This window comes from Calliopsis andreniformis, chromosome 8 (genome assembly GCF_051401765.1).
Source record: "Calliopsis andreniformis isolate RMS-2024a chromosome 8, iyCalAndr_principal, whole genome shotgun sequence".
NCBI lineage: Eukaryota > Metazoa > Arthropoda > Insecta > Hymenoptera > Andrenidae > Calliopsis > Calliopsis andreniformis.
The window spans coordinates 10,387,291-10,403,298 of NC_135069.1; the positions used below are offsets into that span (position 1 = coordinate 10,387,291).

At 35.5% G+C, this 16,008-nt stretch overlaps 1 protein-coding gene across 1 annotated transcript in view; it reads left to right on the forward strand.

The window, feature by feature from the left end:
* The first annotated feature begins 795 nt into the window (after positions 1 to 795).
* LOC143182082 (uncharacterized) overlaps positions 796 to 16,008 on the forward strand; it is a 126,686-nt gene continuing 111,473 nt past the window's right edge. The window contains exon 1 of the mRNA XM_076382822.1: positions 796 to 886. Coding sequence (XP_076238937.1) covers positions 796 to 886 — 91 coding nt within the window. The remainder of the gene's footprint in view (positions 887 to 16,008) is intronic.

Here is a 16,008-nt window from a genome sequence, read left to right on the forward strand (position 1 = left end):
TGCAAAGCTTCCAAGTCTCCCACCCCATGAAGATTTCCACCATTTTCTCGAAGTCTCCAGCCCCTTCTTCTCTTCCCGCTCAGAAGGAATAGGATACCATAGCAGCCAAGGCCGTGTGGTCCGCAGTAATTTCGCGCGAGCACCGCGTGCAATTACAATGACAATAACAGTCTCTAGGGGAAAGAAGACCGCGGCGTGCAAAGGGGTCCACTTGCCATGAGGAAGCAGCGGGAAAAGGAGGAGAGAGGAGCGACAGTGGGTGGGGGAAAAGGAGCGATAGAAGAGGGGCCTTACCGGCTCGCCTCTGGCCTCTCTCTCGATACACCTTTCTCCAGTTCCCAATACCCGGCGGCGGGCCTTGCTTCCCCTTCAGTCCTCACCGGGACACAGACAAAGTTACGCACCCGGAGAAAGGTCAATCGGTCGGCTGCTCCGCTCGTGGAATACCGGAGCTCTCGTTAACCGTTCCGTCTGGTGATCAGGTGGACAATTTTTCATCTTCGTGAACTTGCTCGACAGAGCCACCGTCACACCCCACGTTCTTCGATTTTTCCTTCGGTCTTCCTCCTCGTTTCAATTTTCCTTCCTGGATTTTTTGATCCCTCGTCCCGAGTTCGAGCATACCCGTGATCCAGAACCCAGTCGCGAGGATAAATCAGGGAACGGGTCTCGCGAGTAAGGTGATACCGAAGTGTGCAGACACGTCGATCCGTTTTTGGTACTCATGTAACTGGCCACGCTTCCATCCGGCCTGCTTTACATGAAAGTGCACGTATTCTGGTAATATCGAGACAGATGGGAGAAGACATGTGGAGGCTTTGGTTCACGAAACTGCTACTGCTGGCGGCTCTATTGCTCACCACCGCTGCGGAGACACAATCCGAGGGTGAGTCCTTTTCCGTGTCCATTCTTTTCCTCGCGTGCGGTCTACAGTGTAGAGTAGCAACCCTGCGTCATGGACCATGAAGTGATAGAACATATTGTTGCTCCGATGATCCTCGATGCCTGGAAGCCCCTGGAATTTCGATTCTCCAGTGACCAACTTTCCTAGAAAACGAATATCTAGATTGCCCACGAGTGACTTTCGCGAGTGTCGCGCAGGAACAGTCGCGCTTCGTCAGAACGAAGAGATTATGCAGTTCGCTGACACTTGGCTAGCTACGGCTGGAAACGCGTTAAACACTTTCTAATTCGTCGGCCCGAGAAGGGAAGAAAGGCTTGTCGCGGAACGTGTTGTGCAATCTGCGATGCAGGAAGAGTGGCAGAGGAAATTCGGTTTTGGAGATTCAGGCTGCTTTCAGGGAGCCAGCCTCGATTGGCACCTGTCGCAAAGAAGTCGCGGGGCGATAGGCTAGAGGCGTGTTCGACGATAATTCCTTCGGTAACAGCTGTTCTTCCGCGTAGCTGGCAAGATAACGTCGTTGTTTCCCATTAATAGGACATCCACTTCTAAGTGGCTCGTGCAGCTCTCACCGAAGGAATTGTCCGGTGAGCGCAACTGTTTTCCTGTAATTAAGATGCACGGTGTCAACGCGAGGAAGCAGGCTCTAACAAACGCGTTACGTGGATCGTGAGATTTAGACACCATCGGTACAGCGAATAATGGTACTAGTTTCGCGCGAATTGTTTGCATGAAATTCTGGGAGGGAAAACAGAGGTGCAGCGGAATTTCGGTAAGCTGGATTAATGGAGAGACAGAGTTACGTGTGTAAACAAACTTTCGAGCAATTCGACTTAATTCTTGAGACTGATCTTTCTGTAAGTTGGGAAATCTAGGAGAATGTGGAGAATAAAATATGTGAAACAACGAAGTTAAATAGAAATAATTTGAATTGTCTAGCTAAAGGTTTTTAATGGTTAAACTGCATGAGATTTTAGTAAATTTCATGGTTAGACTTGCGAAACTTATAACGAGGAACATGTTTCAAAACCAATTTATGTATTCCTAGTTATTTCGTATCTGAGTGACAGTGTACATGAAGCAAAATTTAATTTTTCTAAATGAATTGAGTATATAGAATGAGATTATAACGAAATTATTAGAGTATTTTGCTGTAGCACTTTCTCTGAAATTGCCAATGTGTAGTATGAAGTATATCTTTTTACTTTATTCTTTTAGTGTACCTATTTATAACATATGATACTAGAAAAGAAGAAACAGGGAGGATAAAAACTTCTTCAGATTTTTCTCACGATTCGAATAGTTTGTTAGAAAAAGAAGAATGTAATTGAGTTGCAGCGGATTTTGGGTCATAATAGGGTTAGCACGTGCAGTCAGTCAAGGAGTTAGCGAGCAAAATTATTCTGACATTGTTAATGCAGAACGTTAAATATCCTAAGAAATATTTAATTTCTTATATTTGGTGTCTAGTTTTCAACTGCATTTTAACTGTATTTCAGAGTTCATTTATTGTGTACTATTTACCTTAGGTATTATGTTTAAGTAATTAAACTTAAGCAAGTTTGATTTTAGATAAAATAATATTTCAGTCTGCAATTCTGAATTAAGTTATATTATTAAAAAGTACAGTATTCATTTATTTAAGATAACTGCGATACAAAATACTCAACACATTACTACATATCCAGCATTTTCTTGCTTTAAAGCTTGAAAATAAAATAAGCATCCAAATAGTTCTAATTCATGTGGCAAATTAGGATACAGATTTAAACATTAAGAACTAATTGTTGAAATAAAATAGCGGAAGTATATTTGAAAAGCAAATCTTATTAAAATAAAATAAAAGCAAATCTTATTACAAATAATGTTAGTTTTAATGTACCTAGGTCTATGATAGATATGCCAAAGTTCTAGTTTAGAAATTCATGCATTTCTTATTATGATAATCGAATTAAATATAGCATGATATTCTTAACTAAACTTAAAATCCTTAGCAACAGTATATAACTTGGTTTAGGTGAAGTATGAATAACAGATTGGATTTATAAACATTTTATTAAATTACATGTGTTGCTTATTTTGTATACTTGATGTTAGGGAATTTCCTTAAATTAGATCTCTATTTAGGTGGGTAATTTTGTAGAACACGTTGCATAGGTTCTTTGAAATTAATGTAAACAGCTAGGAATACATGAAAAGGATAATGCTGCAGATGAAGGTGCTGTAAGCCGCGTAACGGTGAGCGCGTTATAACAATACGTCGCGTAAATTGTTGTGACCCAAATGATCCAGAAAATAAATACCAAGGCGATGTGCTTGAGGGAACAGTTTGTTGGAAGCACGTTTTTAAGTTAATATTGTAATCTTTTCATTCAACTCGTGGAACAAATTATGATTTTGAAAGAAGTGTTAAATATCATGCAATTGGGATACATATAAAATAAAATGATAAGCACAGGTTTAATTATTTTTACAAATAAGAAATAAACTGTGAGAGATATAGTCTTGGAAAAAATGTGCTAACAAAGATACAATCTGAGTTACAAACATAAACTATGTTCTCGTTAAAGGATAGACGGTAATTAAGTCCCATAAAATACAAAAATATTTTACACGGAACAGAGCTTTCTAAAGAAAGACAAAAAAGTAGTAAAATGTGTTAAATGATTACTGACACCTAAATTTAAATACCAGTCCTATTATACTATAAATATCCAAGAAAAATGTTAAAAGTACTTGATATCTTTCAGCTGAAAAAATTACACGCAGGAAATAAGGAACTCCCGTATTTTTAATAAATATTTCATCTATAAATAACAGATGACCTCAAAATTACCAGTCACCTCGTTTCACCAACTAATTCCACCATTCGAACAAAAATCTAACTACGTGATTTGACTAAATATGACGGAAAGCTTCTAACTTCAGACCTATTAGAACCATTAGTGGTTTCCTTAATCATCATTCAAGGAAAGCAGGAAAGAAACAGTGAATGAAACCGACTCTAACCAGACCAATGTATAAATCCTACTGAAATTGGGACCTGCGAACCACGCACGCATTAGAAAATAATGCCGATGCTTTGTGTGTTAAAACGAGTGTATAACGGTTTACGCAGCTTATGGTGCTCAGTGGCGCGCGTTTTACTCGGGCATCCGCTTCTTCGATCCCTCGATCGGATCCAATATCGACGATCTCGTTCAGCGTGCATTTCATCGGGTTCCGTCCCAGACGAGTCCGGTTCTCGAACGGATCTTAATGACATATCCACGATTCTCGTGTGCTCGAAACGTCGTCCCTGTTACCTTTTCCCCAGCAGAATCGGCACCGAGTTTCACGAACGCGTTTAGCTTCGCGGTCGGCGCGCTTCGATGGAACGAAGCCCCGCGTCTTTGTTAAATATGCGCGCAATCGTTCGCCAGCACGAGCCAGCGCGTAATATTTTAATTTATGGCGAGGAAGAATCAGGAACGATGACTCGTAGCTCGCGAAGTGAATTGTGAACGGGCCGAGGAAAACAAACCGCGAGCGTCTTTACTGCTCTCGTAATTGAACGTCTCGGGAGCGAGACGGTGTGAATGTGAATTACTCTTCTTTCTGTAGTTTTATCTTCCCGCCGTATCTCGTTCGTTGCCAGCGACGCTATGGAACGAGGCGGTAGCACAGCTGAGAGACTAAATTTGTAACGGTGGTTTAAGGACCTTACAAAATGCTCAGATCTTGTCTTTTCTTATCCAGAACAGAATGTCGCAGTTCCTTGTAGAGGTTGAGTATGATCGTCTTTAAAGAGGAACCTTGTTTAGTGTTTTCTGAAGAAAAATATTTGATTTTATGAGTGTTCGTTGTAGTGATACAAATTTTGGCTTTTCAAGAAGAAGAGAAAGGGGGTTGTTATTTTGTTTGGTTTAATCCTTAATTGGTTAAACCTACTGATGTTAAATATTTGTTAAATTAATATGATGTTAAAACGAGGTGTGCTATGTATTCTGAGCTTTCATTATAAAGGCTTTGATATTTAAATGAGAATAATAATAGGAGTATATATCATGTGTAGTCTACCAGACTTTGTTTCACTAGTTAACAGTTAAATCTAAGTTGGTTGTATATTATTATATATACAAATATACCTATTATAATTATGATATGAAGATCACAGAAGAAAACAAAAGAATTTTTTAGTTTTTGGAAAGGAGAAATTTTTAATTTAACTGATCTTGGGTTCCATTTGAACTTGCTGTGCTGCTTTCCTATATGCTTACATTTATTTAATTGCTTTTAATTTCGGACATAAGTACAGGTTTTCCCTCTTTTCAATTAAAATACTTTCTTTTAACTACTAAATGATAAAAGAATGAGAAAATAAGTAAAAATAGTCTTATCGTGTTATTCTTCTGTGATCTTCATATATATTTACTTACAAATATTTAAATTGTATAAAACGATTAGAAATAGTGCAAAAATGATAAAATTAGAAATAGAGTTTATTATGCAACTTTAAGTTTATTATACAGCAACTGTTACAATTCAAGATTCAGTTTCTCACAATCAGTTTCCTGGGTTCAAATGCTTGTATAGTGGTAATGTAGAATGATCAATAATTTACGAACTATTTTCATAAATTCAAATGATATATTTTGATTAGTGTTACACTAGCTGTGCAATGTAACCGACACGGAGAAACTCTCTGGGTTGCTCTTATTTGTCAGCTTGTACCACTGAGAACCGGATATTAAAAGAAAAATAATTGTTGCGTAACCGTGAACACATTCTCACTTTGAATATCCTTTGTCTTACATAGTCTCTGTCATCTGATGTATGTATAACAAAAGACATACTACACAATAGTAGTTCCATATCCAGGTACTATATTATCAAAGTCTATTTATGGTGCATATTGCAAGTGAAATTTACTAGTCTCAATCAGCCATCAGTCTCAATCAGTAATTGAAAGTTGCCTAAGGTCTTCCTGTTTCCTGTGTCATCTAAATGACATCCACTTAATATTAGTGAAATGCTCCTGCGGATGAGGTGACTCTACCTTAGATTTTATCGATGTACTCGAATTTTACCCATCCATTGTGATCTTAGTTAATACTGATTACAAGTTGCAACAATCGTTCCTTTAGCTCGTTTAAAATTGAGAAATTAGGTTAGTTATTTGTAATACACTAATTGACTACTCTTGTAATTTTTAATTTACTAACGTTTTAGAAAGAAAACAGTGGTATTCACCAGAATACTGTGTATAAATAAAATGTTTAGAGCTTATATTTCAATAGTTATGATGAGATATTGTTGATATAATACATCAAATTAGAAATTACATTGTTAATGTAATAAACTCTATTAATTAATAGAATATCGAAAAGGATTGTTCGGGTGAGATGACCTTTTGCATATGTTGTAACTTCGTTTCTTTGCTGAAACTAAAAGTGATTCTTAATTTGTACATGCATATTCTAATTTTATATGTATTATCCTTTAGAAATATATTTTCGTATTTACAATAATAATTGTATTTATCATGTAGAGGCACACTAAAAAAAAGTGTCGTATTGCCTAAACATTTGCTGAATTCATTATTTCTTGGAAATACATGAACGAAAAGGAGTCAAACAGATGAATAGTAGTTGCCTTAGAGCGAATGAGCTTAAAGAACCTGAAAAAGTGCAAAGTTTCGAGTTCTTGGAACTTTCTTGGGTTTCGAGAAATCCATCTCTAGCTACAACTGTATTTTCCTTACGGAATATCGTATTAAACGATTTCGGGAAATCCAAGAGCCTGGTGGTCACACGACCAGCAGGGTAGATGGAAACCAGGTTCACGCGCGGAACGGAGGCGGTTCGTTGCATTATTCGACGCGTTTTTATTGGCGGCGGTTGGCCTTGCGGACATTACCTCCGTGTTCCATTCACTGCTGCAAAACAGGAGAGATCGTCGTTTGCGTGGATCTCCTCGAACACAGCTGAATTCCCGTGAGCCAGCTCGCGGCCCGATCGTTCGTCTTCGCGGTGAAAGAGTCGTCTACGGCTCGTGAATATGTAATATACGATTCTATCAGTACGGACGTATGGCTGGTGTGAACCTCGCAAACAGACCGCGGGCAGATTGCAAAACGCCGCGGTAACGGCGATCTTATCGCACCTGCAGTTTGTTTTCTGCCTTCCATTCGATGGTTCATCTCTGCCGACCCCCTCAATGCGCGAGACTCTTCGCCGCAGGTTTACCCCTAGCTGCTGCTGGCGCAGGGACGTTGACTCCATGGGATTTCTTCAGATAATTCATGAGATTAGGATGTTGGCACTGTCCATTTGCCTTGAACCAGTGAAAGATGTCTTTGAAGTTTTCCACGATGTTCTTCGATTTCTTGTTCACTTTAATCCTTAGCTTAGATGTACATCCGTGTGACCAACCTCTTAGCTGCTACATTGTATAGAGTTAAATTGCTATAATATAAGTAGTGTGATTTCACAAACCAAGGGTTGAGTATGTTTACACAAGAGTAGGTTCCCATGCTTAAATTGTTAATCTAGAAATGTTGCTGTATTCATATTATTTGAGAATTGACAGTAGCTATTCATTCCATTTTCGAGATGAGTATGAATACTCTGTTAGAAATGTTTATAGTGTTATTTGTGGAATCTTTATACACTGTATGCACAATTATTATGAGCTGCAACTATTGAACTTATTTCAATCAAAGCATGACGTTTTATATTGTTATGACCTACTTCAATATCATTTTCTCGATACAAATATTTTCAAGCGACATATTAGAGTATACAACCTAGAAATTAGGTATTTATAATTATTGCAAAGAGTTGGTTACTTGTAATCATTTTGGTCGTAAACCTTAGAAAATGCATAAAAAGAACATGGGAGACATTGTTAAAGCACAAAATGATTATGGGCTCCAGGTGATTATTGAAGTTGTCAGACTGAAACTAATAAGACAGTATTGTTTTCACTGTATGTAATTACCGGGAACTTGGAAAATCAGATCTGTGAAGACTGACATCGTATACAGAAAGACAATCACTTTTGCGCTTATTCCAGTTACAAAATTAAGAAGGTATTAATGTAAAGATTCAATTACTGTTTGAATTTGAAGACGTTAAGTGACCATAATTTTTCCTTTTTTTAAGGATTTACGAAAGGGGTAGAAAAATGTCAGAAAACAGTATTGTTACTTGAGATAATTGGGCACAAAGTGAACTTACAATAAATTATACTCTTTACAATCGAACAGAAAGATAAAAGTAGTACTTTCCTTGTAATCATAATAGAATTAAATAGAAGACTATCAGGACATTTGGTCAAACACAAATACATAGCTTCAATTTTCTTGTATGGATCATCTTCTCTAGCTGTTAAAAGACTAAATTGTATATAAAGAGTAGGTATTACAAACAAATACGTGGAAATCACTCGTCAGCAACTTAAAAAAATTGAAGCCAACTGATACAAAAGAATAGAACATTCTGTCTGATCGTTTCTTCAAACAAAAGCGGTAATACCGTTGCAACAGTATTTCAACGCTGTTTCCTGGCTTTTGTCTGCCTCTTTGGCTAATTTCTTTCCCCTTGCGCCCGAATACTTTCTCCATTCGATGGAAAAAAGCGACCGATGGCTCCGAACTGTGCAAGAACCAAGACTTCTGTCCGTTTTGCGCAATTGTACGCGCACTTTCTTAGGGGAATTCCTTTTTTGAGTCACATTTAATTTGTTGGTCTGCCGCAACGTTGGATCAACGTGACCGTACACGTCCTTACGCGTATTTCGCAGCCGCGTTTAGTCGAGCAACCCAAGAATGTACTGCGTACTCGTTCCCTAGGAACTTGAGGTTACGTTATTCTCGGTATTTCGCCTAATGGACTAATTACGACGTACGGTGCTCACCATAGAAGTCTCCCTTGGCACTTGATGAATTTTCTTGAGGTTTCTTTTCGTTTTACAAAATTTCGGGGAATGTAGACCCAATGTTATTTCCATCATTTTTTGGAATTACATTCTCATTTTCCCTCATTCTGGAACTTTGAGCAGATAAGCTGCGTTGTCAGACCTAGCATTGATTCTAGAAACGTCTCGTACATGTCTTGTGACTATAACGAATAAATTATGTGCGTTTAACCCTGGAATTTCTAACGCAGGGTTCCTCGAACCCACAAATTGGAAAACTATAAACTAGGCTTGTTTTCCCTGAAGCAAATATTTTTTAAAAATTGTTTATAGTCCTATATGAATTTTGAGTACGATATTCTGCTATAGTCTGCTTCCTTTGCTATATGTTAAAAACACTGTGGATAAGGAACAGAAAAAGTTTCCAAGACTCAGAACTTCTAAGGTTAATCAAAGAATTAGACAAGTTTGGTTGCTTTTTGTTGTAATTTTTGCGCTAATACCTTGAGTCTTTTCATAGGAAGTAATCACAGATCTGAGGTCCATTAAGTATCCAAAATGTGTAGAGTTAGGAGTCAGATAGATACATAGATACTTAGTTATTTGTGACTGCAAGGCAAAACGATTTATGTCACATTTTCAAAAAATTCGAGTTAAGGCTTTAATTGAGGTCGAGAATATAGAACTTATATTTTCATAAAGAAAGGACATTAAATGAAATTCTACAATTAAAAGTAAGGGTCCAAGAAGACATATCCATAACACAGTATTGAAATTGAAGACTTTAAATATCAATATCTCGGATACAAGAATGTGACTTAGGTCATTTTTCTTTATAACCACAGATACATCGATACACATGATTAACTCTAATTCAAAGCAGTTCGCTGTAAAAATGTAATTAAAAACAGTAGTAAGTACATCTGTACTGAAGATGCACTACTCCTCCGTCTGTGATTACGCATTACATAATTAGCTTTATCTATCTCTAATTATTTGCCTACTATTCTTCTAATTTCTTGAATTTCAGATTTCGTAGTTATACAATTACTTGAAAAGGGAGAAATCAATTAGCATGAAAATTTCCACGAAGTTCTTTGAACATATCCAACTTGTTAGGTATCTTACTATTACCGAGGTTCTTCAGAATAAAGTATTTTTCTTAAAAATGCGTAACAACAGATTTCGTTTGGATAACATTGCGCGGTATCAGGTACAAGCGCACATGTAATGAAAGGACAAGTGTCGAGAAGGCCGTCGCCGTATGCTAGGAAAAAGTCTGTGCAATTTATATGCATATTCGAATGTGTGCAAGAGTATATATAGCGAGTGAAGTAACAGTAAGACAGATTTCAGTCTTGATCAAGGACAGTGCGAGAATTCGAAAGGGACGTGTCGGGTCACGGTCATCGTGAAACAACGTCTTGCTGTCCACTGGACTAGATCGATGACGTTAATTGATTTTTCCCAGTGATTTCCCAGTATTTTCGCTTTGACAACGATGGTAATCATTTTGAATTTTATTTTATGCGAAACTCGGATTTAAACTAAAGGTGACGAAGTGCTAGTTTCTTGTTATTATTATGTTATGGCGATAAATCTTTCTAGTGTCTTATAGAAATTCAAATTTAGAAGAAAGTGTATAGTCCTGTGTAGCATATAATCTTGTAAACAGATATAAAGTTTTATTATATCTTTTTTATTTAAATTATGTGTTTTGATAAATACAGTTGTCTTGAAAATAATGGACTCATGTTTATATGGTAGATCCAAATTAGGCATCTGTATTTGTACTGTATATACACTTTCCTGATTGTAATATTTAAAAAATATTAAATTCTTAATAGTGAGATAAATGTTTAATCGTTTATAAGTTAAGTTAAGAAATGTTTCACAAGAATTCTTCTCCAATTTTTATGTTTATTTATCGAAAATTTCGAGGACGTGAGTGGTTAGAATTGGCATTACAATCTTTATAGGTCAAGACCCGCACGACAACAAATAGTTGTCTCATTTTGATAGAATTTTTATGGGATTCATAAATATTCTTAACAAAATTCTTAAAATTTATGGGATTCATAAAAATTCTTAACAGCTTCCATGACGAAATATATTTTTGAACGGATATACGTGGAAAAATTCCTAGTCAAAGATAGACGAACACTAGCCGCGTTTCATTTGCAAGTATGATACTAAAGTCTTGGTGTCTTGGAAGGAATCTGGCATGAAGGAACTCAATTCATGAAAGTGGACACGTGGATATCACTCTCCTGGTGTCCGAGAGCTCCAGGCGATGAAAGTTTGCATTCCCTCGAATCGGGTCCTTGGACCAGGTCCTAATTTCACGAATGTGAACTCATCCGTGAGCTTGAGCAAGAAAAATACGTCTCAGGTGTTTCCTCTCTATTACCCTCCCCCTTTCTTTCTTTCGATGACCTCCAATTTTTTTGAGAGTCCTCCTTTTCTCCACTCCCTCCTTTATTTCAAACAATCTTACTTTCTCATTTCTCCAGAGAAAATGCTTTCTCTGAATAAACTGGTAACATAAACCATGGAAGTTATTAAAAATAACGTAGATTATTTCCATGCTTAGAAATTAGATCTATAACTCATTAATTTATTACTGCTGTATTATAAATGGTTACCGAGACGAATATTGTCATATACCTCTTTAATATGGCAGATAAAATATTCCATCAGCAGTTAAGTACGTATTGTTTAAGGAAGTCGAGCGTTTTCCTTCAAATTCCATGTCTGCTAGCGCATTTAATGATATATCTGTCCATTCCATTACTTTCGCAATGTTTCTTTTAGTGCCGGAAGGAAGTAGTAGTGCACGCTTAAATTCCAATAAAGTTATTGCATCTAAATTTCGATGACCCAGCCTCACTACTCAGTACCTCGAGTGTCAGTGAAACCCAAATCTGTTGGACTTACAGACTTTTTTAGAACAGCATCTCGACCTTTTATTTTAGAATTGCAATGCAGATAACTCTGTTGGAATTTAAGTTTGCACTATTGTATTTTGTTGTATTATCGAGTTTAAAGATATCTATTGTTATAAGTTAGATACAGGAATCTAGTTAATGCATTATGAATTTTCATGGACCAAGTTAACGAGCTTAGTAGAAGTAGATCCTACTTTTGCTGTGTTGGGTAAAACATGTAGAGGTAATATGTTCAATCTGTATGTTTCATGTTTAACTGCATCTTTTTGGTGACGTAGAAGAACTTTATGTTTGCAAAACTTGTCGATAGCTTCTTAATAACTCTTAGGTGAAGATTAGAAGGATTTTGTATCTAATATTGATGTTTACATAAAAGCAGCAATAAAGTGAACAAGTCAACAAAGGAAAAAGTGTAAATGATCTGTGTCACTGTTAAGTGTAAAATCTTTTTTTATGGTGGTAGTGTAATTTCTCTATGATGCCCACTGTTTGTTGCAATATCCCAAGAGCTGACAGTCGAAGTTAACAATCCATTTTAATATATTTATCTGCCAACAATTAAACCACTTTATCGTGAGTTATTTTCTATTTCATTCAGAGATCCAGTAGATAAATTTTTAACTTAAATACCATAATACAAGTAAAATATTTTTAAATTTTAATATGGAAGATGTTTCTATTTGTGTCAGTGATACCAAATTGATGGACACTCCATTATATGTATGATGAATTTAGAGGAAGAAAAGATATAGAGGGAACATTTGCAATTTTTAAGGAAAATTTGTCCAAAATCAACAAAGTGGTCTGTTGATAATTTCAGCCTTTTTTCATATGACTTTGTCAAATAGCTGTCAGGGTAAAATTGGCAGGACTGATCGAATCAGAATATTTATACGTACATATACCTGTATTGTATAGATTTAATTTTAATAAAGTAGGTAGGACTGATCTTGCCCAAATTATCCTTAAAAAAAAGTAAATCGAAACAAGCAAATTTTTATTACATATTTTTTTCTATATTTTTCTTTCCTCTAAGATGATAAATAATCGTTTCTCAGATTTTATTTTCTGATGCATAAAACTAGATCAAAAGTCATTGAATCCCAACTGTCAGTAACCGTATCCTTAATGTATTATTTAAAAAAGGACATCAAGTCAGAAATTTTATAGTCAATAAAACCAAGACCAAACTCAATCGCTCTCAACTGCAGTTATGCAGCTGTGGAAGTGAACGCTCTGCCCGCGGTGGAATGTTTCTATGACAGATCACACGCGATCGTTCTTAACGGACCATTTGAACGTGCTCTGGGTTCTAAGCCTAAACAAAGGCATCGAAATGCCAGATGCAACGCGGCAGAAGAATCACGAGACAGTTCCGTCAATCGAAGCCCAGATTGGTTTCGCTCGCCCCGATTGGCGACCCAGATTTTTGCATAATCTTATGCAACCGTGTTAACAAAAGGTTTCCTAACGGATCGTTACGTGACATCCCTCGCTAACTTTTCTTCCTCGTTTCTGAATGATCGTCTGCTGTGCTCAAGAGTGGAACAGTCCTCGATTCAGGTACGAATTCAAGTTCATGACGTATGACCACGTTGGCTACCAATCGAGGGCGAAATACATAGATGTACGTTACTTTGGGAGTCAAATTTCTTCCTTTGAGTAACCTTTTATGATTAGACTTATTCTTCACTTCCTTTGATAGATGGATGTTAAGCATTCCTTATGAAAGAAATTAATGAACACATTTCAGTTTACAAATACTTGTATTTTGCTATGAAGAATAGTTTGTAACTCACAATATACACAGTGTCCCACATTTTTTCATACATACTTCGGCAGTGTATTCTACGAGAAAGAATAAGACTAAAATGTCATGCAATAGAAAGTCCATAAATGCTATGTTAAGAAGTTATAATATGATTATGAAATGTGAAAAATGTGGTAATGTTGTTTCTTTCAGCTCAATGCAAGATAAAACGAAATTGAAATTAATTGTTACTTAACATAAAAATTACGTACCTTGTTTTGCCCTGTATTAAACTCACAGATATAATCATATCTTTGTTATAGCTCGTTAACAATCTCCCTATCAATAAAAAAAGACTTCTTTTATGGACTTTTGGTTACATGACATTTTAGTTTTATTTTTACTCATAGAACACACTACAACATACTTATACAAGTCATGTGGCCTTGTAGAGGTTTAAATAAAACTTTATCTTATAATCAAGATTTCTCTTCTCTTTGATTCTGATAATAGTTTATTTTGATAGTCTTGCCTTTTTTGGGTTGTTAACAAGTATTTGCTTTAACGATCAAATGCTACTTTCTTCTTTAATTTATGCAAAACTCTACTTTCAGTTTAAAATTTTCTTCTTATCTGACATCTCTTTTAGACGTTAACTTCTACTATTTTTGTTCTAATTTGCCAAAAATTTGGATTGGTTTCTATTCGTAAGTATAGAAGTTTCAAGATTATTCTTCTTTTTAGATGAATATCTTTTTAATGCAGATATATAAATAATATTAATCTATGTGGTTGTGGACGACATTACCTAACACGAATTTTTGAAGAAAGAAATAGATTAAGAATAGCTTTATTTCAAATGAGAACAGTGGTATTTAATTTAACACAAATTCAACCTAATACATATAATGTAATTAACAGAAGAAATACTTTCATATTTAGCAATTAGCTTAAGGAAGATGAAGTGTTAATTTATGGAAAGTGAAAGAAACATTTGGAGGTATTAATCATCACTTTTATGCAATACAGTATACTATTAATAGCCACTATTTACTACTTAAGAACAATGTGACGTTGATTTATAGAAGAATACTTACTGGTGTTTGCTGTCACAATAAGAATTTCAACGAGACTTCGCGTAACAGAATGTCGTGAACCTAATGTATTCTTGTTTCGCGATCGATTTAATTTCTACTCAAATCTGTCGTCATATGTGGCAGAAATATAGTGAAGGGCAAAAGTGTTCGTAGATTCACAACGTGGGAAAAGAAAGTATATTTTGCACAGTACTGATTCAATTGAACTATACTCAATTTAATTATGTACATAAGTATTAGGACAAAAGTTAATTACATTACTCTATGATTTATAATAGTTTATCCTTGTTTATACATTTGCAAAAGAAATGTACGAAAGAGGCGTCCACAAATTAAGCATAAGAAGTATATTTTCAACAGCATTCTCCAAAATATTCTATGTAGTATATCAAAGTATTGTAAAATGTTAAAATAAGTTAGATAAATATACCTACTTATTTATTTGATGCTTAAAAGACTGTGGAACCATCTAAAAAAATGTGAAAAAATATGCCAAGTTTAATAAAAAATTGAGTGGTAATTAAATTAGAAAACATATTGACTGTGCTACTAATACTAATTAATGTTAGTAGTGAAAAATTTTCTTCTTCAGCAAGATTTGTACGAGATCCCCAAAAGCTAGAAACCTATTTACGTGTTTTGCTTATACGTCCGTCTGGTGTCCTCAAAGATTGACGACCCGCTGTGAATTCTAATTTTCCCTCAGATCTGACGTTTACGACCTGAATAAAATTTTAACTAGGTTTTCATGTTAATCTTATTAACGTCATGTTTGAAATGTGAACACACGTTACAGTATACTTCCTCGATATATGAATAATGAGTATTTCTGCATACTATGTAAATATTTTCTCTAATGGTCTAGCAATAGCAAGTAACCATTTATAAGTATTATACACAATCGATATTAAAAACGTTTATAAAAAGCATTGAAACGATCAAAAATATTGAAATATAATTAATAGACAATCTATAAGTCTGCAATTTCTTGCTTGAACTAAAAGTTTAGCATCAACCAGACACTGTATCAGAAAACTATCCGAATATAAAAAGAGCTGTGAAAAGAAAGCAATGGGATGGTGATCGCTGATATAAATCTCTTTGCTCCTGTAATGCAACGCAAAAAGTAATCATAAGAAAGAAATGGATAACGGTGACACAATCGTACAGAAATAATCGAAATCTCTAAGCAACAGGTGGCAAGTGTAGCTCATTAAGATATTTTTAGATACTTATATGCAATTTGAAAGTTATATTTTTTTAATATGGAAAGAGAGTATAATGCGTTAGAAGAACTAAAGAACATGTGAATGGAATGCATTTATAAATTAAATGATTTAAAAGAATAATGTACCTACACTTAATGTAATATAATAATAGATCAAATTATTTCACACTCAGTTGTGAATTTAA